General features: G+C 39.6%; 1 protein-coding gene across 2 annotated transcripts in view; it reads left to right on the top strand.

Annotated features, from left to right (window-relative positions):
* The window catches only part of CNTNAP4 (contactin associated protein family member 4), a 330,423-nt gene that overhangs the window by 278,464 nt on the left and 25,701 nt on the right, over positions 1 to 26,258 (top strand). For both annotated transcript variants that reach the window (XM_060762046.2, XM_060762045.2), the window contains exons 16-18: positions 1,636 to 1,806; positions 17,849 to 18,067; positions 23,049 to 23,288. In XM_060762046.2, coding sequence (XP_060618029.2) covers positions 1,636 to 1,806; positions 17,849 to 18,067; positions 23,049 to 23,288 — 630 coding nt within the window. The remainder of the gene's footprint in view (positions 1 to 1,635; positions 1,807 to 17,848; positions 18,068 to 23,048; positions 23,289 to 26,258) is intronic.

The following is a 26,258-nucleotide window of genomic DNA, read 5'->3' as shown; positions in this document are numbered from 1 at the left end:
GAGAAACCGTGGAGGCCGTGACAGACTTTGTATTTCTAGGTGCAAAGATTACTGCAGATGCAGACTGTAGCCAGGAAATCAGAAGACGCTTACTTCTTGGGAGGAGAGCAATGTCCAATCTCGATAAAATAGTAAAGAGTAGAGACATCAGACTGGCAACAAAGATCCGCCTAGTCAAAGCCATGGTATTCCCTGTAGTAACCTACGGATGTGAGAGCTGGACCTTAGGGAAGGTTGAGCGAAGGAAGATCGATGCTTTTGAGCTGTGGTGTTGGAGGAAAGTTCTGAGAGTGCCTTGGACTGCGAGAAGATCCAACCAGTCCATCCTCCAGGAAATAAAGCCCGACTGCTCACTGGAGGGAAAGATACTAGAGACAAAGTTGAAGTACTTTGGCCACATCATGAGGAGACAGGAAAGCCTAGAGAAGACAATTATGCTGGGGAAAGTGGAAGGCAAAAGGAAGAGGGGCCGACCAAGGGCAAGATGGATGGATGGCATCCTTGAAGTGACTGGACTGACCTTGAGGGAGCTGGGGGTGGTGACGGCCGACAGGGAGCTCTGGCGTGGGCTGGTCCATGAGGTCACGAAGAGTCGGAGACGACTGAACGAATGAACAACAACAACCACTAGTGAGCAAGGGTGAAACAATCCGAATCAGAACCTGCTGCAATTCCTTATTGCAATCTCACTCACTGATGGGAGGTATCTGGAAACATTATCCTCCCTGAACCCCAATCAGCTACTAAACTGAACCAATCTCTTCTCTGTTTGGTTTCTTACAGTAGTGATGGGCTAGGAAGGGTGTAATTAAGTGTCTAAGGTAGAAACGTAGTGACATATATATTAACATTTATTTCTTCATTTCATTATTTTAGTACTTAAAGCCTACCTATCAGTCCTGGAAGTAATGCCCCCAATGTGATTAACTAACAATCACATTCAAACAATAAAGGTGAACCATAAAATGAGCAATGAAAATAATACAATAAAGATTACAATGAAGGAGAGAAAGTAGCAAACAATGTGGTCCAAGAACATTTCTATCAATTATAACTGTAGAATACAATGTTGTTTTGGTTTCTCCAGAGGTCAATTCAAAAAGGGATAGAGTGGACGCAATAGAACATGAAAGTCAGTAATACTGGTAAAGCAGTCAAGAAGGCTCTTTCTTGCATAGCCATTAAGACTGTAGAATTATCACAGCTTACAACCACTTTATCTGCCATGGCTCAATGCTATGGTATCATAGGAGTTGTGGTTTTACAATGTATTTAGCTATTTCTCTCCCCCCCCCCAAAAAATGCTGATGCCTCACTGAACTGCAGATCCCAGAATTCCATAGCATTGAGCGATGTTAAAATGGTGTCAAACTGCCTTAATTCTACAGTGTTAGAGGCACTGATGGATGACCTATGCAGATGGGAAAGATCTTGTGGGAGAACAGAATCCTTTCAGTATCCTGTAGTACTCCAGGAGGTCTGGACTGAGATCTGCATGCAATTGCAAGTGAAAAGGTATTATCTGTATGCATGTTTAATAGACTGCCATCCTCAGTTTTTAAATAAGACAGATGTGTAACCGAGTTTTGTGTTTTTTCCCCCCCTTTTTTTACCTTTTTCTCCTTCTACAATTAGGAGAGTTTTGGAATGCTGCTTCCTTCAACACTGAAGCCTCATATCTTCATTTCCCCACATTTCATGGAGAACTTAGTGCAGATGTGTCTTTTTTCTTTAAGACTACAGCTTCCTCGGGCGTGTTTTTAGAAAATCTGGGAATTAAAGACTTCATAAGGATAGAACTGCATTGTAAGTCTAATTTGAATAAGTTTCTTCAGTCTGTTTGATTTAAATGTTTACAAAGATGCGTTTGACATAATTTTAAAATGGCCTGATTCCTAAACCTGTACAAAAAGTTGAGATGGCTCACTAACAGGATCTGATATTAAAATGCAATTTGAGCTATCACCAGCTGTATATGTAAACTTTAAATTGGCTGTTCAGATACTTACTTTTGCAAGCACTTCTGAAAGGTCTATGGTTCTCCAGATGGCTCCCACAGGGGCAGAGTCGAAAATGAATGCCCCTTTAATACTAATTAGTCTCTTTAAATAGTCATTTATAAGCTAAGACCATTTGATTGTGCTATGTGGATGACTAACATCTGGTGCTAGATATAGGGATGTCTCTCAGAAAGTAACACATATTTTCAAAGAATACATAGTATTTCGTTGTAAAGCTAGGATATGGCAAGTCATGTCTGAGAAACCCTAGTTAGAGGTGGGAATCATCTGGCCCTCCAGATGTTGACAGGCTATAATAGACTGTCAACATCTGCAAAGCTGATACTTCTTTTTAAAAAATCGGACATAAGGTTTTTAGGGAAAGTGCTTTTAAGAGGGTATTTTAGTGTATTTTTAAATTGTTTTAATCTTTTTCATAATTACATTTTAATGTTGACTTCTAAGTTTTCAAAAACTATGCTTTTTGTGTCAGGATAAAAAATGTGCTGGAATTCCTTTAATTTGTTACCCCCCCCCCCTTTTTATGAAAAGGTGGAGTATTGATAAAGTTTAACACAACAAACCCAGAAAATTCTGATGTTCATTCACCTAGCTTCCTAGATCATCTGCTCCTTTTGAAATCAGGTGAATGCATAACATTGAGTCCCGTTTGAAGATGAGTTATTGATTTCTTACACTAATTACAAAAGAGATCTCTATATTTGTAAGACTTGACTTTTAAGTATCCCACCAAGCCCAAGATCTTGTGTGAGACCAGGAATGGCTCTACACAAATGCATTATCCCAGGGTCAATATGGAGTGGCAAATGCTGGATGGTGCCAAACCCAGTTCAGCATTACTAAACGTCCATGTTTACAATTCTCCTCCTGTTGTCATTGTAGTGGCTGCTAGTAGGCATGGCATGGTTAGTAGGCATGTGGAAAAAAATAGAAGTTTTGGAAATCGTAAGAGAATCAGAAGTTTAAGTCATAAGGCATATTTGAAATGTTTACGTGGCCCACACCAAAGATTTTAGAATTGAAGCTTACCCCACACTTATTTGTTTGTGTTTTGTAAATCTTGGAATGCTCCCAAAGTCAGTTTCATATTCAATGCAAGGCAAGGAAGCAAAGCGAAAGGCTGTCTTAGTGCCTCTGTGAAATTAATGCAGTCTTGGCATTAGCAGCGGCCGAAAGAGGGAGCAGTGCATTTTGGGAACCCCACTGATTGGTGCTTTCTGATGCTAATACGGTCTAGGAAATGTAGTTTGGGGAAGGAGGGGCCCTATGCCAGAGAATTCAAAAGGTCCTGCCCTAAATTACATTTTCCAGACTGCATCAGCACCAGAAAGACCACACAATTAATCAGGAAATAGCACTTTCAAATTAGGAGCATATTTTCTTTATTGTTAAAAATGTTTTTATAAAAACTGAAAATTTGCCAAAAATCCATGGTTAGGTGAAACATTCTGAACTTTGGTGGGCTAAGAGTGGTAAATGTGTAGCAAGTTTCATGCCAATTGCTTTAAAAATGAGGGAGATAGGAGCCCCTGAAGTTTCCCCAATTATAGTAATTTAATTATGTGCGATTGCTGTAATGAAATAGTAGCAAAATGTCATAAGTCTCATTACAGTAACAAGATTTTCACTAAGTATACTTTAAAAACACTTTAGAAACGAAGTGACAGCCCCCCCTCCCCAAGTTTTGTAATGACCTTTGAACCATTTTAATGGCTCACACATCCCTAATGGCCAGTGTCTGTCAATCATCACTTGGAATGATGTCGGTCAAGGCACCAGAGTGACACAGGAGGGTGATGGAGGAGAAGTGGTTGCTTCTTTCTCCCTTCCTTCTCTGATTACCTTGTCACTCCAGCTAATGCCATTCCAGGATGAACAGGTGATGGACACTGGCCATGTTGTGTCTGCTGGTGATGAGAACAGGAGGGGGATAGTGAGTGTCATCCCATGTGCCTGGGCCTGCGGAATATTGTATGGCTTTTTAAATTATTGCAACCAGTTCCATCTTAGAAACAGCCCAACTGCTTAAACAAGCCCAAGTCATGGCTTTCTTTGGATTCTCTGGGAGGATTCAGAGTATCTCACTTCAGTCTCTTTTGAGTCTCCTTTGTGGAGAGAAAAAGCAGGGTATAAATAAACATAACAACAACAACAACAATGGTGTGGTTCAAGGCTCCAGTAACCTGAAACAGTTCCATGTGTCATTTAGCTGTCACAATGCTCATTTATCCCCCTTTGGGGATAATGGGTTAGTACTGATGTGCCTTAGGATGGTTAATTGGACTAAAACATGATCTCCCCAGGAATGTGTCCTTGGACTGATCTATTAAGAATAAGAAGATCTAGGACTCATCACATTGAGTATTTTCCCTGTTGCAAGACAATTAGATTCATTTCAAGGATGAAGTGGCATGGAGCCCGTCAGATGACATTCGCTTACTTCAGCCCTCATCTGTTTTGCCTTTTGTTCTTGCAATGGAGCTGAAGCATACTGAAAAGAGGGAGATCTGAACATGGGTGATAAATCGTGTTCTGAGCCTCTGGCATGTGCCAGACCCATCCCTAACATTGAAAAACACATTTATTTATTTATTTATTTATTTATTTATTTATGATATTTCTACCCTGCCTTCCTCATCCTCGAACCCGAAGGTGACTCAAGGCAGCTTTACAACATAGGCAGCTATTCAATGCAATTAAAACAAGTAAAAATTACAATACACAATTAAAACACAATTATAAAATGCATATATTAAAACCTTTAAAAACATATAAAACCACTACCTTCACAATCGTCCAAAAACATTATCTAAGCCATTCCATGTTTATCTATTGCACTAAGTTCCCAAAGGCTTGTTTTAAAAAAAGCCATATCTTCACTTTTCTGTGGAAGGTCAGGGGGAAGGGGCTGATCTCATATTCCTAGGGAGGAAGTTCCACAGCCAAGAGGCCACCACTGAGAAGGCCCTGTCTCTCGTCCCCATCAGTTGCACTTATGAAGAAGGTGACACCAAGAGCAGGGCCTCCCCAGTTGATCTTAAACTCCTAGGTGGTTCATAGGGAGAGATACGGTTGGACAGGTAAGCTGGACCGGAACAGTTTAGGGCTTTATAGGCTAAAGTCAGCACTTTGAATTGTGCCCGGTAGCACAATTCAAAGTGCTGACTTTAGCAAACTGGCAGCCAGTGGAGCTGGCGTAACAAGGGAGTTGTATGCTCCTTGAACGCCGCTCCAGTGAGCAATCTGGCTGCCACCCGTTGAACCATTTGAAGCTTCTGAACAGTCTTCAAAGGCACGTTGCAGTAGTCTATACAGAATGTGATCTAACAGATTTACTCATGTTGAATTGTTTCAGTGATGTAAAGGAATGGGTGTTAGCTTTTTAAAATAATACTGGTCCAAACAGCCTAGCAGGAAGGGATTGTGGCAAAGGAGTTAAAGTTTCACTGTATAATGAAGGGAAACAATGCTTTGCAAGAGGGGATTGTTGCAAAGGGGGTTAAATGAATGATATAATGAAGGGAAGAAAGACTTATCATGACAAAGGCAATTTACCCCAAATGATATGAAGCCCATAATAACTTTGGCTTTTAAATATTGAAGCTTTCTTGATTTTAAAAAAGTAAAATGGAGGAGGCAAAGAAAAGGATTCCCCGTGTGATGGTTCTGAATGCAAGAAACATATGTGATGGAAAGACAGAAGTTGAAACGGGAAAATTCCCTTTGGTAGACAGATGGGTCCCCAATGCTTCTCAAGGTCCTTGTGATGAGTTTTCTGGTCTAATAGTCAAGTAGAGATCATTCCAAATATGTGTCTTCTCCTTTGATGCCTAAGGAGGAAGTTCTCTAGGCAACCTGATCTTCTGAGGCAGAACCTGACAGCGCTTTCATTGTAATTTTATATTTGGTATTAGAATATCTGGGCATTTTACCATGTTATACCATTTTCTTATTAATACTATGGATTTTCTCTAGCTCCTTTATTTGTTTTTAATCTTGTCTTAGGTTAGGTATTTTTTTGTTACGACCTACCACCAGTAGTAGGATTCATATGTGTGGGTATATGTGTGTGTGTGTTAAAAATAAACAAAGGCAATTCATTTAGCTACTTCTGAAGAAAGGGAAAGAATGCTATACTGTGCTTTTTGAAAATTGTACCTTTAATGGTAGCTAGCTATGTTCTTTTGGAATCTTTGAACTATAACTTTTTATAATATACAATAGGATTGTTTATCCATTTGCAAAAAAAATAAGCCCTTCAAAATTAGTTCAGAGTCATGATTTTCTATGAATTTGTTTTAGAAAATTGACTGTAATGGTAGTGCACTTTCTGAAAATGTAATAGATAATGAAAGTTATACCTGAATTTTGAATTATGCTCTGTTTCTTTTTTATAAAAACTGCAGTCTTAGCTCAAACATAATCCAGTATAGAGGTTTAGGATAAGCCTCTTTGTCCAGTAGAAATATCATTCTACTGATTGTTCTCTAAGATCTGCTGTCATGCCAATATGCTTATAGCAAACCCAAACCTCCCCGAGATCTCAGGCAGAGCCACAGTGCTATCATGGAGTCACTCTGGGATGAGTATTATAAAAAATAATTTCCATTCTACATTTTAGAATTTCAACCACTCTAGTGTTAGCTGAGCTAACTCTTGGATTATTCTTCAAATCAGTGCGTAGACATATATTTTAGATTCAGCAGATATCAGGTTCAAATTCTGTCATTTCAAATTCAATGGGTTAGGTGGCAATCTCAATGTGAAACTCTTGAACAATGAAATGCAATGTTGGGTTAGGTAGCCATTTAGTGAGATCTGATATAAGAGTGTTTTCTATGTTGCTATCATGTAAAACCTGGAAATCAGGCATAAAGCAAAATTAATTCAACTCAGTGGCTTCTGAAATGGGCTGCTGTTTGCTTATTACAGAGTTATTGTAATTTATGATGTCTAATGAACCATAATGAGGACTGACCTCCCAAAGTGATGGTAGGAAAAATACAAATATGCTATTTCTTTAATGTTTTGCCATATTAAACAACACTGTAAATTATGTTGCCTTCTGTTGTATTGATGTGAGCAGCCATAAGATGCAATGAAGCCAGAGCCTCTGAGAGACATGAAACCTGGAAACTACCATTTTAGTAATGCAGTGTGGAACATTAGAAATCATAATAAGAGCCTAATGAGACCTTGACATAACAAATACAAGAATCTGACAAAAAAAACAAACATATAAATTAGTAGCTGTGAGAGAAGTTTCAATTATTGGCATATTCATAGGCAAGCTGAAGTGGGAAATTCTTTTTACACCACCAAACATTAGGCTGAAGAATTTCTTCAGACATTGGGACTATTTTGGGGCAATAGTGATGTGTCCTAGAAATCAGTGGCAGCAGAGGGTTTCCTTTCTTCTGAAACCTTACCCCCTCTTATTGGAAGTAGTTCTTGCCACCGAAAGAAGAAGAAAACTTTTTTTCCCCTTGAACAGTGATGTTAATAAGTAGATGTTCTGCTTTTGGAATGCTCTGCTTCTGACTTCAGTTTGTTCAACATAACACTAATTCCACAGAAATTAGTGCCTGCAGCTGTTTACCTAGAATATCATTGAGAAAGAAAAACAGAGCAATATGGAGAGGGGAGAGGAGGAGGAATTGCCCCTTCCTTCTCCAATTGCCATTGTACCTGAGCCCACATCATTCCAGGTGACAAGCGATAGCCACTAACCATGTTGTGTCTACTGGCTGCTAGTATAACAAGAACGGGATGGGGATGATGACTGCCACCCTATGTCCTTAGCCTGCCCAGGTCTAGGGAATATGAGATGGCCATGACAACAGTTGTAGTTGGTTCTGTCTCAGAAATGCTTCTACTGGTTTTTTTTTCCAGATTCTCAAGGACAATTTGGAGCAATCCACAACTTTTGTTAATGCAGTCCAAGGCTATGTTAGGTGACTTCAACCTGCATTAGCCCAAAAAGGATCCATGTATTGTGCAGCCACCATGGAGCTGATTTACACACACACCAATTTGGAATAATGAATCAGTGTATGTGCCCAGAGTCAGCTAAAAATCCACAAGATTCATATATATCTCACCCAAAGAAAATTCTCTTCAGCTGGCAGGAGAAGCTAAAGTGGCATGGGCCAAAATGAGCACTATCAGGAGATGGTTCTACAATTGAATTGCAGCCACAATATTGATCAACCTATGGTTAAGAAAAAGTCATCTTGACCAATTTGTGTCCACACAACTTCATTGGAGCAGTAGTTTGGATTTTGCAACATCCAATGTAAATAATATTTATTTGGGGTAAAGTTGATCCTGATCACGTTATGGGCAGTATTAATATATATATATATATATATAAACATGGCCAATCACATCATCCAACCATTCCATTTTCCTATGTCTGTTACACTGTATTTGGAGCGCCAAGTCTTGATACTCTTTTGAAATGTTAAAAGGGAGGGGGCTGGTCTGATATCCTTAGGGAGGGCATTCCATAGCTGAGGGACCACCACTGAGAAGGCCATGTCTCTGGTTCCCACCAGCCGTACTTGTGACGATCTTAAATTCCTGGATGATGACGATGACGATGATGATGATAGAAAACTTCCTTTCTTGCCAAAATCCATGTTATGTTCACCTTAAAGTCTCCATAAGCCAATTCTCTGGCAGTGCTGATCTGGAGGAAATGTGGCAACTCCGTTTTAAAAGTAACTTCTCCAACTTGGAAAACCCAAGTACTTTAAAGTGGAAAGTAAGCAGAATTCTGAGAAATGTAGTTTAGGGCAGGGCCTTTTGAATTCTCTGTCACAGGAGACCTCATCTTCCCAAAATACATTTCTCTCCCCTCTTTGCATTTGCTAGCTTTTGATTTTCAGAAGAAAATGGTGAGCTATGCTTAAAAAACTTGCTATATGTTTGAGGAAGGAGGAAGAATATTCTTTGGTATGTTACTTCCACAGTATGTTGATAGGAATTATCTGGTCAAGAATAGAAAATGTGGTGCCTTGGGAAAAGATGGTAAAGCTCTTAGAAGCGGCCCACTGATGACAGGTTTTGCACTATTTGTTCCTGACCTCGGAAATATCAGTGTGGGAATTATACATTTATATATATACACACAAACACATACACATATGCACATATTTTCCAGCATCATGCTACCTTTCATACATAATTAAAACTGATTAAAACTGAAGCCCTGGGTTCAATTAATTTGAAATTTTGCCTGACTGTTTTTTTGCTAGCTTTTCCTCACACCTGCCTGCTGGGAGTCATCTTTTAAGTAAATGCCGGCAAAACATGTTTAAACTGAGTGTTTTACCACTAGAACACCCACTGTTCTTTTCTGCAGGCACCATATAGTGCCATTGATTTTTACGTAGAGCCAATAATTGATTTCAAAGGGGAGGCCTGCTTCCAATATGATTAGAAAACAAGCTCCTTTAATTGAAGAACAGGCAAAAATCATAACTTTTACTTGGATAATTTTTCAGGTTCATGTAGTAAGCTCACCATGAATCATAAATTGCATTTATACTCCATGCTATGTCATTGATTTAAGTTGTATTCATCAAATGAATATGCTGGACCAAACACATGAAAGCTGTAATGTCAAGCAGCATCCTTCATTAATTTTCTTTCTTTCTGAAAGTCTGCCTTGTTCTTTCATATACTGCTTGAAATAAACTTTTTTTGGCTGAGGGGGACCTCTCTTTTTAAAGGCACAGAAAGTGAGATAAAGTCTTCTGTTCAGATGAAGTCTTCTGAACAGTTGTGCTTTCAAATGGAGTACAGGCAGTCCCCAAATTGCAAACATAGTTAATGTAGGTTTGTTCTTAAGTGGAACTTGTATGTAAGTCAGAGCAGATACATTTTTAAGTGTACGTCCAGCCAATCTATATAGCTATCTGGCTATCTAGCTAATCCTTGGGTAGCATAGGGAAGGTTTAACACCCTTGTGGTGTTTGTTTCGCTGTCTGCGGCCCTGTTCAAAAGATTTCACCTCTCTTTCTGTCCTTGTATTTTTTTTTAATTGGCTTGTTGTCGAAACAAGGATTGATGATGAGGCTTAAGTGGAGTCACCTTTTCCCCATGATAACTCTTTCAGGACTGAATGCCCCTTGCTAGGGATAGATTTCTCTCACCTTCTGTTGTCTTATCCCCATTCTTAACTATAAGTCATTTGTAAGTTGGATGTTTGGAACTCGAGGACAGCCTGTATATTTATGCTGTTTGAACAACAATGTGGTTGATGTAGACTGATACCACTACATCTAATTTAGAACTCTGTCTATCTATCATCTATCTATCTACTATCTAGATAAATATATGTTATAAAGTAGCTATAAGAACATATGTCTGCTAACTACATCTGTAAAGTTATTTGAGCTTTATGTCTCAACTACATTTAAAGTACAGTCACTGAATTCAAACCTGAGTAATATAAACTTCACTAATTCCATTGGGTCATTTCTAATTTTATATCCAACCACTTCATAGATTTTTCATATAAAGTAAGAGAAATGATCCACGAAGACAGCATATATCAAAACTTCTGACTGTCCTAATATCTAAAAATGTTTCAAAAGATACCACATTTCATAATTGTTGTTTTCTGTTGATCTAAATCTACTTGAGAGCCAAAAGACTTCAAAAATATAGGGTCAGTATGTGTGTGTGTCTACACACAGAGAGACACACAGGCACACATATACACACACATACATACACAAGTATATATCTGAACATCAAAGGGGTAAAAACAAAAAAATATTTCAAGTCTATTGTCACAACAAACTGCTGTATTTTCAGACAAATTATCAATTGCACATAAAACATATTTATATTCAAAAAAACCTTTCAATTTACTTCCTTTTCAAATGACTGATTCAGTGGTCTCCCATATATAGATCTTCTGAAAATGCAATTCATCATCATCATCATCATCATCATCATCATCATCATCATCGTTAATTACTTATTAATCGCCCTCCATCCGAGATGCTCCAGGCAATTTACATAGCAGAAATTATACAGGATTGATATAATGTTTCTTTCAAATGGTGACTACATGGTTACTTAATATAAAGTTAGTAATCTGTTAAATAAGTGTTTGTAATAAATACATTCAGACCATTATGTCTTTGGGGCTGCTAAGACAGATCTGTTTATTGATTAGTCCACTGACCATATCAACAATAAGACACAAAAACTAAAAAAGGCACAGACAAATAGTCACTAATAACTATCCTAAAACTCCTGTAATGGTTAACTGAAAAAAATTAAAACACAATGAAATTTGCTTAAGTAATAAGTTTGGCAAAATGGGATTAAATTGCAAGATGCTAAGAGATGACCACACTATCTTTAAGGCTGAAATAATAAATTGCACAGGATGTAAATTATTAATCTGAATTATTTTGAATAGTTATCTTTTATAATGATTTTCACATTATAAGGCAGAGTTACCAAACAAACAAACAAAAAATCCTGAATGGATTGAGAAAAGTGATGACTTCCATTTCAATGAGCTGTGAATATGCTTTGTGTTTTGACATTTTCTTTAAAGGAGCTATCCAAGATGCTCAGCCTACTTTGAGGATGGAGTTCAGCTCTTTGGGGAGCATCTTTTGAATGATTTATGTATTTATTTATTGAGTTTATATCTAGCCTTTCTCATGAGACAGGATTCAAGGCAGCACATGATAAATTCAGACTAAAATTCAAAGGATTGTGGTCCACAGACATGGAAATCCCAGTAACTGAGGAGACACTTTCAAGGCAAAAAACTAAATAAAGAAAAACAAAACAACACTGCCTGCCCCCCCCCCCCCATCCCCAAACAACAACTCTATGGCATTATAGGAAGTGTCATTCCTGAAAAAATGTTGGATTTTTACTTTTTTGCCATAGAATTTAGTGTAGCTAGACCCTTTTAATTAATTAAATTAATTTTGATAATAGAAACATGGAGTTGGAAGAGACCACAAGGGCCATCCAGTCCAACCCCCTGCCATGCAGGAACACACAATGACTCACAATTTAGTATATGTTCAGCCGAAGTGTCCCCATTGTTATAATCATGAAAAATCCTTATGTGAAATTGTGCTGCCGAAGTGTCCCCATTGTTGTAATCATGAAAAATCCTTATGTGAAATTGAAATTAAATCCTTAGCAGCTCATATGCAATTGGAAGTGTGCAGTAAGATCAGGAGCAGGAAAGCAAAATAGCATCTACTTGACATTCGGTTTTGTGTGGGGGCAATGTATCTCATTGTTCTGTATTAGTATGCCCTGCTATGTCAAAGCAAACAATGACAGGCTGAAGAGGGATAATGTGGGGGAATCCCAATTCAGAGCTGCAAAGTGAACCATTTGAGATTATGGTGCTGATCACACCTCCACCCTCCCAATCTTTTCTAATAAGAAAGCAAGAAGCTAGAATGAGTGGAATGTGAAGGGCTTTAGGAAGGTTAGTCTAGCTCTTCTGGAGTCATTCCTGCAATAGTTTCAAAATATTTGTTATCAGTTTGTTATTCATACTATCTCAACTTTATTTCATTTCCTATCAATTGCACTTTTAAGATATTAATAGTACAGCCCAGTAGCAAAATGAAGGATTAACATATTCCAAACTACAGAAACTTTGTTCTAAACCTGGGGTTAGAATTCAACCTGGAATATCAGTATGCAAAGTCATGTGGTAGTAAGCCCCCCCACACACACACACATATATGTGTGTGTGTATATATATCCTCCTTTTCCTTTTCCTCCTTTTCCATCCTCCTTTTCCAGGAGGATGGCCTACTGGCAAGGGATGGGGTGCATCTCACACAAGTAGGAAAACACCTTTTTGCTCACAGACTCGCAAACCTCATTAGACGCACTTTAAACTAGGTCCACCGGGGGAGGGGGACAACAGCCTTGCGAACACTACTTTACCCATAATGTCTGGGAATCGAGGGGTATAACCTCTTTCACAGAAACTGAACAAAGGGGAGAGGAGGTGAAGCAGCCTTATATGTCAAAAACTCTTATGCTACAGAAGAGATTCAAGACAGCAATCTGGGAAACCAGCTTGAAATCATCTGGATAAGAATCTACTACAGACCTCCAAGCCAGGAGGAAGAACTTGATGAAGTCTTCTGCCAACAGTTGACCAAACAGGCACAGAGAAGAGATGTAGTAGTCATGGGCGATTTCAACTATCCCGATATTTGCTGGAAAACAAACTCGGCCAAGAGTACAAGGTCCAACAAATTCCTTGCTTGCCTTGCAGACAATTTCATGGTCCAGAAGGTAGAAGAGGCAACAAGGGGATTGGCTACTCTTGATCTCATCCTAACAAATGCGGAGGACCTGATCGATGCGGTCGAAGTGGTAGGATCCTTAGGGGCAAGTGAACATGTGCTCCTGCAATTTGAGGTACAAAGGAAGGCCAAAACTAAGACAAGTCAAACCCGCATTTTGGACTTTAGGAGAGCTGATTTCCAAAAAATGAAGGAAACGCTGAGCAGCATTCCGTGGACACAGATACTAAAAGACAAGGGAGTTACAGATGGATGGGAATTTCTCAAGAGTGAAATACTCAAGGCGCAATTGCAAACCTTGCCAACAAAGAGAAAAAATAGGACAAGTGCAAAGAAGCCAGAATGGATGTCCAAAGAACTTCTAACTGTGCTAAGACACAAAAGAGACATGCACAAGAAGTGGAAAAAGGGAGAAATCACCAAAGAAGAATTCAAACAAATAGCCAACACCTGTAGGGAAAAGGTCCGCAAGGCTAAAGCAAAAAACGAGCTCAGACTTGCCAGGGACATTAAAAACAATAAAAAGGGCTTCTATTCTTATGTCAATAGAAAAAGGAAAAACAAGGAGGCGATAGGACCTCTTCGAGGAGAAGATGGGGCAATGCTGACAGGGGATAGGGAAAAGGCAGAACTACTTAATGCCTTCTTTGCCTCGGTCTTCTCACAAAAAGAGAGTCTTCAACCTCAGTAAGATGGAGTGGATGAGGGATTGGAGGACATCCAACCCCAAATTGGGAAAGAAGTCGTCCAGGAATACCTGGCCGCTCTTAACGAGTTCAAGTCCCCAGGGCCAGATCAACGACACCCCAGAGTATTGAAGGAACTAGCGGAAGTCATTTCGGAACCATTGGCAACCATCTTTGAGAGTTCTTGGAGAACGGGAGAAGTTCCAGCAGATTGGAGGAGGGCCAATGTGGTCCCAATCTTCAAGAAGGGAAAAAAGGATGACCCAAACAACTACCGTCTGGTCAGCCTCACGTCAATACCGGGCAAGATTCTGGAAAAGATTGTTAAGGAAGCGGTCTGCAAACACTTAGAAACAAATGCAGTCATCGCTAATAGTCAACATGGATTTATCAGAAACAAGTCATGCCAGACTAATCTGATCCCTTTCTTCGATAGAGCTACAAGCTGGGTTGATGCGGGGAATGCCGTGGATGTAGCGTACCTGGATTTCAGTAAGGCCTTCGACAAGGTCCCCCATGACCTTCTGGCAAGGAAACTAGTCCAATGTGGGCTAGGCAAAACTCTGGTGAGGTGGATCTGTAATTGGTTAAGTGGACGAACACAGAGAGTGCTCACTAATGCTTCCTCTTCATCTTGGAAAGAAGTGACAAGTGGAGTGCCACAGGGTTCCGTCCTGGGCCCGGTCCTGTTCAACATCTTTATTAATGACTTAGATGAAGGGCTAGAAGGCATGATCATCAAGTTTGCAGACGACACCAAATTGGGAGGGATAGCCAATAGTCCAGAGGACAGGAGCAGAATTCAAAACGATCTTGACAGATTAGAGAGATGGGCCAAAACTAACAAAATGAAGTTCAACAGTGACAAATGTAAGATACTCCACTTTGGCAGAAAAAATGAAATGCAAAGATACAGAATGGGGGACGCCTGGCTCGAGAGCAGTACATGTGAAAAAGATCTTGGAGTCCTCGTGGACAACAAGTTAAACATGAGCCAACAATGTGATGTGGCGGCAAAAAAAGCCAATGGGATTTTGGCCTGCATCAATAGGAGCATAGTGTCTAGATCTAAGGAAGTAATGCTACCCCTCTATTCTGCTTTGGTTAGACCACATCTGGAATATTGTGTCCAATTCTGGGCACCACAATTCAAGAGAGATATTGATAAACTGGAATGTGTCCAGAGGAAGGCAACTAAAACGATCAAGGGTCTGGAGAACAAGCCCTATGAGGAGCGGCTTAGGGAACTGGGCATGTTTAGCCTGAAGAAGAGAAGGATGAGAGGAGATATGATAGCCATGTACAAATATGTGAGAGGAAGCCACAGGGAGGAGGGAGCAAGCTTGTTTTCTGCTTCCTTGGAGACTAGGACGCGGAACAATGGCTTCAAACTACACGAGAGGAGATTCCATCTGAACATTAGGAAGAACTTCCTGACTGTGAGAGCCGTTCAGCAGTGGAACTCTCTGCCCCGGAGTGTGGTGGAGGCTCCTTCTTTGGAAGCTTTTAAGCAGAGGCTGGATGGCCATTTGTCAGGGGTGATTTGAATGCAATATTCCTGCTTCTTGGTAGGGGGTTGGACTGGATGGCCCATGAGATCTCTTCCAACTCTTTGATTCTATGATTCTATGATTCTATATATATATGATGGATTCTTTCTGGAAGTAGACAGGGCCCAAGTCTACTTCCAGATCCTTATCTGCACTTAAGTCAGTGTAGATGTGGATCAGCCCTACATTGGCCAGATATCAATGATAAAACTGATCTGTGGTAACGCATGACAAAGCCTCCAAAATGCTACCTTGCCCTGCAATACCCTTTGTCAGATGAAAGTCCAAATTCTTGCCCAGAATTCAGAACTGAATATAACTTCCCCACTGCCATTCTGTTTCCTGGGCTTGGGTGGCATGGAGACACAGCATGGCAGTTCCTCATTTCCCCACATTCCCATTCATGGTGAGCTCCGGCCTTGACACAAGACTCACTTGTTTTCCTACACTTGGTGAGAGACAGGGAGCACTGGGAGTGGAGGGGAATAGGAAGGGAAATTCCAATTCATTTTCTCCATTAGTCTTTAACATATTATAAGAATCCTGTGTATACTGCTTTCTTTTCACTTTTTGTTTGACATAAACTGAAAGATTTAAAACTCATCAATCAAAATCTACAGATATCTTATTGTCTCTCAGTCATATTGCATCTCTTTCCAGATTAGTAGAAGGAGGTGTTCTACATATACATTCCTTTATATTTATGAATATGCACACTTTTGTGACCCACAAATGCAAAAATGCCATGTAGGTCAGTCCACTGTATGCTTTCAACTTATCTCCAAAGCTGCATGAAGTGCATAGGAAATTGCTGAAAGCCTTTTCCAGAGCAAACAATGCAGAATGCTGAATAAACATGAGCTCTCAATTGCATTGTATTTTTGACTAGCAAACATTCTCTGGTGTTGAGTGCACATATTCTGAGTGGCACAGAATCTCCCAATCCTTCAGTTTTTTTCCTTATTTTAAGTGTACCTATATCTGCAAAAGGATTTTCGATTTTTAGAATAACTTTCCATAGGGTACCTTTAAGACTAGGAGAAACAAAACAATACTTCACCTCACCCCATCCCCAATTCCAATGATGTTTTTTAGCCCTTCCAAATACCCTGGACCCCTTTTGGTCAAAATAAAGCATGAGTTGTATCTTGTAAAAGCCTCCAGGTGCAGAATTTTGCATTTTATGTGGTTTCCCCTCCCACACACATACCGTTTAATATCATAATCCTATTTCAAAACCAGAAGATTTGGTGACATTGACATTTTAATCAGTCAATGTGGCCCTTAGACAGTTTAAATGGCAGATAATTGTCCCTATGACATGCCTCAGTTGCTCAACTCTATTCTAAGAACAAATGGACCACAAAGACCAAGCATTCAGAATAGTAGTGCATAATTGCCTTTTTCTTCTCATGGCAGGGAATCACACACAGTGAGCTTAAAGAAGTGACGTGAGATCATCCTCACTCTGCATCCACTGTCACTGCCCCTTGCTTCTATGTGAACAGGAGCTGGCAACTTCAAATGGTTCAAGAATTAGCTTTCAATTAGGCCCTAAAAAGCTGGAATAAATACCAAAATTGAGAGTATCCAGAAATTCCTATCCAGTTTTTGGTTGTTTCAAGTGACTCTAAGCCATAAACCCACAAAACCAGCTTCAGAATGACTGCTTGAAAGTGACACTTCATTCATTACTGAAGTAAATCGGCATTTCTCTCTGCACAGAATAATTACATAGAGAGAATATTTGCATGCACATGTTATATAGTGTATTGAGACAATGAGTGCATGGAAGACAAGAAAGTGGACATGAATTGTTGGTACATAATTCCTGGGTATATGACAGCAGCTAGAATAATTTTGTTTATTTATTCACTCATTCATTTGTTTGCTTACTATATTGTACATAACGTTTGATGCTCACAGCACCAGGGATTTTTTTATATTTTACAATAATGTAGCTAATTAGATGAATCAGGTATATTTTCTCTTTTAGTTTCGCTTAGTACTGAAATACAATTGCAGTTCAGTGTTCATGTTACAGTATTCTCTTATAATGTTCCACAACTAACATAACTTTCAAAGATTGTTAAGGAGTTTTATTTCCTAGAAGATTGCTTTTTTAAAAAAGAACTTTGAAGAAATCATAACTTTAGCATGCTATTGCCCCCCAGACAGAAGAGAAGATGGAAATATATGTTCTGTGCAAAGATGTGTTTTGGTGACCCAAGATTCTCAACTCTCTTAGGTATCTTTTCTCTTTCTAGCACCAACCGAAGTGACACTCTCATTTGATGTGGGGAATGGGGCAAATGAAATCATAGTGCAGTCACCCACTCCTTTAAATGACAACCAGTGGCACTATGTGAAGGCTGAAAGAAACATCAAAGAAGCATCTTTGCAAGTAGATCAGCTCCCTCAAAGGATTCATACAGCTCCACCTGATGGGCATATTCGTTTGCAGCTCAATAGTCAGCTTTTTGTTGGTAAGTCTGGTGAGGGTTTTATTTACTGCCTCTTGATTATTGACAAGATGAGATCAAATGATTATGATTAAAGTAGTATTGTTATTACTATGATAAATATGCAAGAATTAGAAACAAGGCACTTAATTGAATACATGTGAAAATGGCAAATGCACAACATGCAATAGAAAATTTCAGTAGCCAAAACTGAACCTAGGACCTCTACATTTTAAGGAAAATGAGAATTTAATGAATTATTTTTAAAAATAGATGCAGTTGAATAATTTCATAGAAACCTCTGCTTTAGTCAGTTTTATGTAACAGGTTTTTTGGTTGCAAAATAGTGCTCGATCTAATGTAAATTTCTCAGGTGAAAAATATCTGAGATCAATTCTACACAATAAGTTCAAGGGCCTTAAATTACACTCTCATTGCTTATCTCTGATCACTAATAAAAATAACTCTGTGAAATAACTCTGTGGAGATAACAGTAGTACTAACCTGCCAGTTAGATGGAGAGAGTGCTTCAGCTAAAGGTTCCCTATACCTGCTAAAAATGTCCACTTTTAAGTTATATATATTCACATTTTCCTCTTTTCTTACATTTCAAGTATGGATTTTGAGCCACCTGCTGCTGCCACTAAATTTTTGTGATGTGACACTAGCAAAGAGTGTGTGTGTGTGTGTGTGTGTGTGTGTGTGTGGAGGGGGTGAAACCTGGCAATTTGCAATGAAATAAGGTGCATGGGAAGTGATTACAGTGTTTAAAATGAGAATCACCCTGTCATAATCCTGTGAGAAGTACAATCCTTATGTTAGGCAAAGAACATGCTTCCAAGCTCCTTGAGTGCCTTGTTTTAACAGGAAGAGGGAGAACAGAAATAGCTTTTTCCACCTCTGGTTGCTATTGAACTGAATTATTACAGGATCAGTGATGGGATAAAGGGAGGCAATTTCACTTCTGGTACCCTTGGAACAGAAGAACATCAATGCACAGTCAGGTTTTCCCACTTGTGGTTTTACAAAGGCATTGTTTTGTAGGCTGTATTTTAGTGTCACTTTACATTGACCTGTTCAACCAAACTATTGTGTTCAGATCTCCAAACCAGTGGGTTTGAGAAAGACAGTAAAATAGTCCATACATTTTTCAAGATAGAAAGAACTTTGAAAAGTTGTGGTAATAAATGAAAAAAGAGGTCAAGCAGCACTTGCTCAAAGCAAAATGTGATACTCATCTGAACAGTTTTAGGACACCCATTTTCAGGTATTGTCTAGATGCAAACAAAAGAGAATTTTGTGCAACATGTATAACACTATAACATGACTTGTTTCCCAGTGATTCAATATGATTCTACAACTCTGCAGCCTCTTGAGAATTAACCATTTTCATCACTCTTATGCTACTGTGTTGTGGATATTTCAGTCAATTATTTTATCCCATTGTTTTAGAAATTGTGTCCATGTGTTCTTTCAGACATACATATTTTAAAAAGCTACTGTGTGACATAGAGAAGCTGATGAGATGAAGAATTTGAACCTTTTCTCATTACATTTCCAAGAGTTTTCACTTTTCATTTTCTCTGGAAAGGTCCTGTCCTCTTTTCTAGTTTTTTAAGGTGCTTGATGCAAATTGAAACATTATCCATCAAAACTTCTGCAGCTCTCTATCCTCAAAAGATCTATGCAATTACTCTTTCAAGTACATTGAAGGAGAACTGTTCCAAAATGACTTTTGCTTGAATATATACATTCTAAATCATACATTTGTAAATTTAACAAAATAGAAATACTGTGTGCCCATTTGATCAATTTGACTTGGCTAAGTGTATTTTCTATGGCTAATACTGAAAGTACCTCTGCTTTGGGGAATATTTGCCTCTTCAATGATCATTCAATGCATTAAATGTTTACATGTTTTGTATAAAAATCAACAATCTTCTCAAACGTTTCAATCTACTGTGGTTATATAATCCTCCGGGATGGGTCTTGGGGCTCTCTGGGATGGGTCTTGGGGGCATGGCTCTGTCGTGGCTCCGGCCCTTCCTGGAGGGCCACTCCCAGATGGTGAAGCTGGGGGACACCTGCTCGGACCCCTGGCCTTTGACCTGTGGGTCTCAAAAGGTTCCATTCTGTCCCCCCATGCTTTTTAACATCTACATGCTGGGAGAAGTCATCTGGAGTTTTGGAGTTGGGTGCCATCTCTATGCAGATTATGCCCAACTCTACTACTCCTTTCCACCTAATTCCAAGGAAGTCCCTCGGGTGCTGGATGAGTGCCTGACTGCTGTGACTGTCTGGATGAGGATGAATAAACTGAGGATCAATCCCAACAAGCCAGAGATCCTCCAGGTCGATCGTAAGCCGGATCGGGGTATAGGGTGGCAACCTGTGCTTGATGGGGTTGCACCCCCCTGAAGTCACAGATCCGCAGCTTGGGTGTCCTCCTAGACTCATCGCTAACGCTTAAAGCCCAGGCGTCGGTGATGGCTGGGAGGGCCTTTGCACAACTAAAACTCATGTGCCAGCTGAGACCATACCTAATGAAGTCGGATCTGACCATGGTGGTCCACACCTTAGTCACCTCCAGATTGGATTACTGCAATGCACTCTATGTGGGGCTGCCCTTGAAGATGGCTCAGAAAATTCAGTTGGTCCAATGGGCAGCAGCCAGGTTACTAACTGGAGTGACTTACAGGGAACGGTCAACCCCCCTGTTTAAGGAGCTTCATTGGCTGCCGTTCATCTTCCGGTCCCAATTCAAGGTGCAGGCTCTTACCTACAAAGCCCTGGACGGTTTGGGACCCACCTACCTGTGTGACTGCATTTCTGTTTATGAACCCACGTGATCTCTTCGATCATCTGGAGAGGCCCTGCTTTCATTTCTGCACCCTTCGCAAGCACGATTGGTGGGGATGAGGGAGAGGGCCTTCTCTATGGTGGCCCCCCAACCCTGGAACTCACTCCCTAAAGATATCAGTCAAGACCCCACTTTGGCAGTCTTTACGAGGAGCTTGAAAATGTGGCTGTTCTAGTGTGCTTTTCCTTAATAAAGGAAATAATACTCAATCTGATCAATATCCTTCTATATGTCCTCTGAAGCACTTTATCCATTGGATTGAGCTCCCTACATTACTTTCTAAAAACCCCATGTTTAGACATACCTTACTCTGTACATGCCCAGTGTTTTAAAATTTTTAATCAATTACATCTGGCCCTGCCATAGTGTCTTAAATCTCCTGTGTGTTATTGCTTATGTGTTTAGTTATATTTTATATTGTTTTATTTGCTTGTTTGCTTTGTTGATGTATTGTTGTATTTGTATTTGACGGGCTTGGCCTCATATAAGCTGCCTCAAGTCCCTTCGGGGAGATGGTGGTGGGGTATAAATAAAGTTTTATTATATTATTATTAGTCAGATCTGTATGTTTTGGGAGCTTTGTTCCTAACATTTGATAATTCTGTAATAAAGATGTGAGGAAAACACTTTAAATTAATCATTCTCAAGGAAGGAAGACTATCTTGACATGTCAGGGTAATTTTTGAAAAGTTTCATACACACTTGGAAAGGAGAAACAGGACATGGGAGTTGGGTTTCTATGGCGACATTAGTCAAATTGTAACCCTGGTGGCACAATGGATTAAGCCCTTGTGCCAGCAGGACTGAAGACCAACAGGTTGGAGGTTCCAATCCAGGGAGAGTGCGGATGAGCTCCCTCTGTCAGCTCCAGCTCTCCTTGCAGGGACATAAGAGAAGCCTCCCACAAGAATAGTAAAACATCAAAACATCTGGGCATCCCTTGGGCAGCGTCCTTACAGATGGCCAATTCTCTCACACCAGAAGTGACTTGCAATCTCTCAAGTCACTCCAGACATGAAAAAAGAAAAAGTCAAATGGTTACAAAGTTTTGCATGGGAATTCAAACAATGCAAATGTAAATGAAGCAGGGTCCGTCAAACCTTTTTCTTATTGATATGATTAATGAGACTCACACCTTTCCTCTGTGGCAAGCCATGTTAAATAGTTTACCCCTGGTCATCCATATCTTAACTATTTCAAAAGGCCAGGAAGCTTGAACCCCCTGCAACACCTCCTATGCAGTGGTTCTCAACCTGGGGTCCCCAGATGTTTTTGGCCTTCAACTCCTAGAAATCCTAACAGCTGGTAAACTGGCTGGGATTTCTGGAAGTTGTAGGCCAAAACACCTAGGGACCTACAGGTTGAGAACCACTGTTCTATGGTGTTGTTTTTAACTTGCCCCAGGCTTCCTTGGCTCTCCCATTTTAGACCCAAGAAAGTTTTTCTTTAAAAGAAGATAGAGTGAGCAGAAATCATTTCCAGTTAACTTTCTGCTTGACTTCCAAAATCTCCTGAAAACATCCAACAATGGCAATTCTCTTTTTAAGTAGGTCACTGGTTGCCCGTTTAATCTTAGAAAACAACAAAAGCTTTTCAAAATCCAACATAGATTTATAATTCCAATGTTTTAAAAGTTTTTTTTTCATTATTTCACATTTTTTAAATTTTATGCTTAGGGATGCTAGGGACAGAACATTGACCCCCGAGGCTCCACTAGTGCCCTAAATTCATCTTTGAATTATTTATTAGCTATTATATTTAGTAAAAAATTAAAAGTGTCCCTATTTCAAGGACATGCTATCAAATCCAGAGAAAGGAATGATAATAGATAAGTGTGCTCGTGTTTGTTTGCTTTTAACATTTATATATTCACTGCTTGGAGATAATGCAAATAAATGCTTTTGCCTGTTATCTGCTACTGTACAACCCCCCCCCCCCCTTGTCTTTCATATACACCTTTTGGGGCTTATTGTAATTACTTGACAAAAGCCAAAGAAACTTCGATTATATTCATTTGAACAGCTGCTATTTCTAAATATTGTCAGATGTGCTCTCATAATCATACAAAGGCAGGATGAATGTCTGAGAGTTTACGTAGTACAAAATAATGCACTTCCTAAATGTATGCTTTTATGCCCCTTGCAGGTGGGACAGCATCCAGGCAGAAGGGATTTCTGGGCTGTATTCGTTCTTTACAATTAAATGGAGAAGCAATTGACCTAGAAGAAAGAGCAAATGTGACCCCAGGTGTAAAACCAGGTTGCCCTGGACACTGTAGCAGCTATGGTAACATGTGTCACAATGGAGGGAAATGCAAAGAGAAATACAATGGATTCTCTTGTGACTGCACTTTCTCTGCGTACACGGGGCCATTCTGTAAGAAAGGCAAGCATAAATTGCATTTTTTAAAAATCTGTGAAGTGTGGATTTTAGTCTGAATGATGCATATCTGAAGTAAGGATACCTATACCTTTAAAACCATCTTCTTATTGTTAATTTGGAACACGGTTTATGAGTGACGGCCTGAACTCCCAACAATCTGAGACAGATAAAGGAATGTCGACATCCCCGAGATTACCATGGCCATCACATCCCATCCTTCATGGAAAACATGGCTGACAAAGCATCCTTCATTAATCTCCAGAATAAGCTCAATTCTAAGGACCTTCATTGGCAGTCATCACTGAAAGGGAAGGCACGCGAGGTGCCTCTTCACACCCCGCATGCCTTCCCTCCTTCCCTCATCATATGATGGGGATGGGACATGGCATGTTGGCACCCTGACCCTGTCCCCATCAGATGGGAGAAAGAAAGAACAGCAATGTGTGTTGTCCTGTCACCTCCCCTTCCCCCTCCATATGGGGAAAAGGGGAGGAAAGTGCACGTAGCTCTGTTGGAGCTACCCAAAAAACAGTTTCCTCCCTGTGGTGGAGGAGGAAGCATCTTCCAATGCTTCCCCTCCACTTCAGGATGCCAAGCATTGTTTGATAATGGTCAGCAGGCCCCGTCCAAGCCTGGCTAAAATTGCAAAAATGGGGCTGAAAAGTCCCCATGTGAAAAGATCCAAAATGTGGTGTTGATAGGATTGTCAGAGTGAAAACTGGAGACAACTCATCTACTTCTAATGGTTTGTAGGAGAAAGAATTTCAGCAGTTTTTGCTTGTTACATGATTTTATGACAATGCCACCTACTGAAAAATTCTCTTCTACACAACTGTTCAAATCCTATCATTGGGCTTAACCACCTCTGAGCTGTAATGTTCTCCTGGGGAGTAGCGTGCAGGCATCTTTCAGGGAAGAATGATGCAATTTGCTGTTCAAGGCACTCTGGTACTTAAGCTGGTTAACTCATTCTGCCTAATGAAGAACATGTTCTGCTATTAATGGCTTTAGATTTTCACAAAAGTTATCCCTGTGTATTCAAAAGAGCATTTTCTGATTTAGTTCATCTTTATCCAGCATCAGAAACTGTGAAGGTGTAGTTGACAGTCCTGCAAACTGCCGATAACCTGTCTGAATTAGTCTTCCAAGGGATTAAGTGCATTGTACACTTCTTTACAAAATGAACTTGTTCTTTCATTTGAGACGAGCATCCCTTTGAAACAGGTCTAACCTTCCTGACAAGCACCATAAAGAAATCAAGACATACCATTTGGATTGGTAGTTGTTCATGTTTTTTTTTTTCCTTCATATTTTTAAACAACACTTGGGCTTTTCAGTTTTTTCCTTCCTTGGTTTCTTCCTTTCCTTGTTTCAGAGGAAAAGTCACTTTATTAAACAGTCTTTATGTGCAGATTTTTCTAATGAAATGTAAGTTCTTTTAATATAGGTTCCTTGTTTTTTTCTTGATTTTACTGGCTATTGCTTCTGCACATATTCTTTCTATTCTTTGTAGTCCTATTTGTAGCAATTTATTGGATCTTTTCTAAGCCTCATCTAAAAGAATATTTTTAATGTATTGTCGAAGGCTTTCATGGCTGGAATCACTAGGTTCTTGTGGGTTTTTTCGGGCTATAGAGCCATGTTCTAGAGGCATTTCTCCTGACGTTTCGCCTGCATCTATGGCAAGCATCCTCAGAGGTAGTGAGGTGAACCTCACTACCTCTGAGGATGCTTGCCATAGATGCAGGCGAAACGTCAGGAGAAATGCCTCTAGAACATGGCTCTATAGCCCGAAAAAACCCACAAGAACCTAGAATATTTTAAATTGGCGCATGATTTGCTAAAGGGAGCCTATAAAATTTCTCTTTTTCTTTTTAAAAAAGTATTATACTGAAAAAAAAGTGTTATTTCACTATAGCATTAATGCACTATAGATGAAGATTTTTTTTTTCAAAAGCAAGAGAGGTTGAAAAGAAATATGAGTTTGTTCTAATATGTTTTGGACCAAAAAAAAAACTACTTGAGGATGGGAATAAAACAAAAACTACATGAGGATAGGAATAAAATGTTGTGGGTGCTGCCAGACATGGTCAGAAAAGAATCTGGGACAACAGAAATGTTTGGATTTTTAAAAACGTGGGACAAAGAACAAATATCACAACTTTCTGATATACTTGCCTAGCCTGGTGGAACCAAATATTTTCCATTGCACCTATTTTGTTTCTTCTGTGAGTCACTTTGCTCATGACATGAGGTATGATGGTAGATATAGGTGTGTCCAACCCCCTTGCCTTCTCCCAATTGTTCTGAATTCTGTTTCTATTTTGCAACTATCATACTTTCCTTCAGCTTCTCAATGTCTTATACATTGTATCGTGTATAGTGGGCCAGCATTTTAAACCTCACTGCTGAATATGCAGTGTTTGGGAAAGTGTAATAGCAGGAGAAAATGAAAGAAAATGCATCAAAATTGCACATTTTAAGACAAAATATGTGCCCTGTCTCCTTTTAATTTGCAGCATATATTAAAACATCAAGATCTGTCTGTCTGTCCATCTGTTTCATTTGTCTCCCAACTTCACTTACATTTAAGGAAAACTGTCCATATTCTACATTAGATACTACATTAGCTACTACACAACTTAGTAATCTCTTCTTGTTCGGCCCCCAAGCCCAGCATAATGGATTGAGCAAATGAGATATGTTCATCTGGTGATGAGGACACATGGAGGATGATGTTTCCAGCTCCCTCCTGCCAGCAAGTGAGTCTGTGACAAGGAATTGCAACAGGGATCTTGATTGTCACAGACCAGGTTACATGCAGGGGTGGGAGGAAATATTATCTTCCTTCTGCCCTGTCTAATTTCTATGAACTTTTAAAGTTAGAAAATGTCAGATATCTAAAGGATGCTGTTATTTTTACTATTTTATCAAATTGTTTAATGCTTCCTATTATCAATCATAAAACAATAT

This window comes from Anolis sagrei, chromosome 2, assembly GCF_037176765.1.
Source record: "Anolis sagrei isolate rAnoSag1 chromosome 2, rAnoSag1.mat, whole genome shotgun sequence".
NCBI classification, from domain to species: Eukaryota; Metazoa; Chordata; class Lepidosauria; order Squamata; family Dactyloidae; genus Anolis; species Anolis sagrei.
The sequence above is the reverse complement of the archived record's forward strand: the minus strand, read 5'-3'. Positions and strand labels throughout refer to the sequence as shown.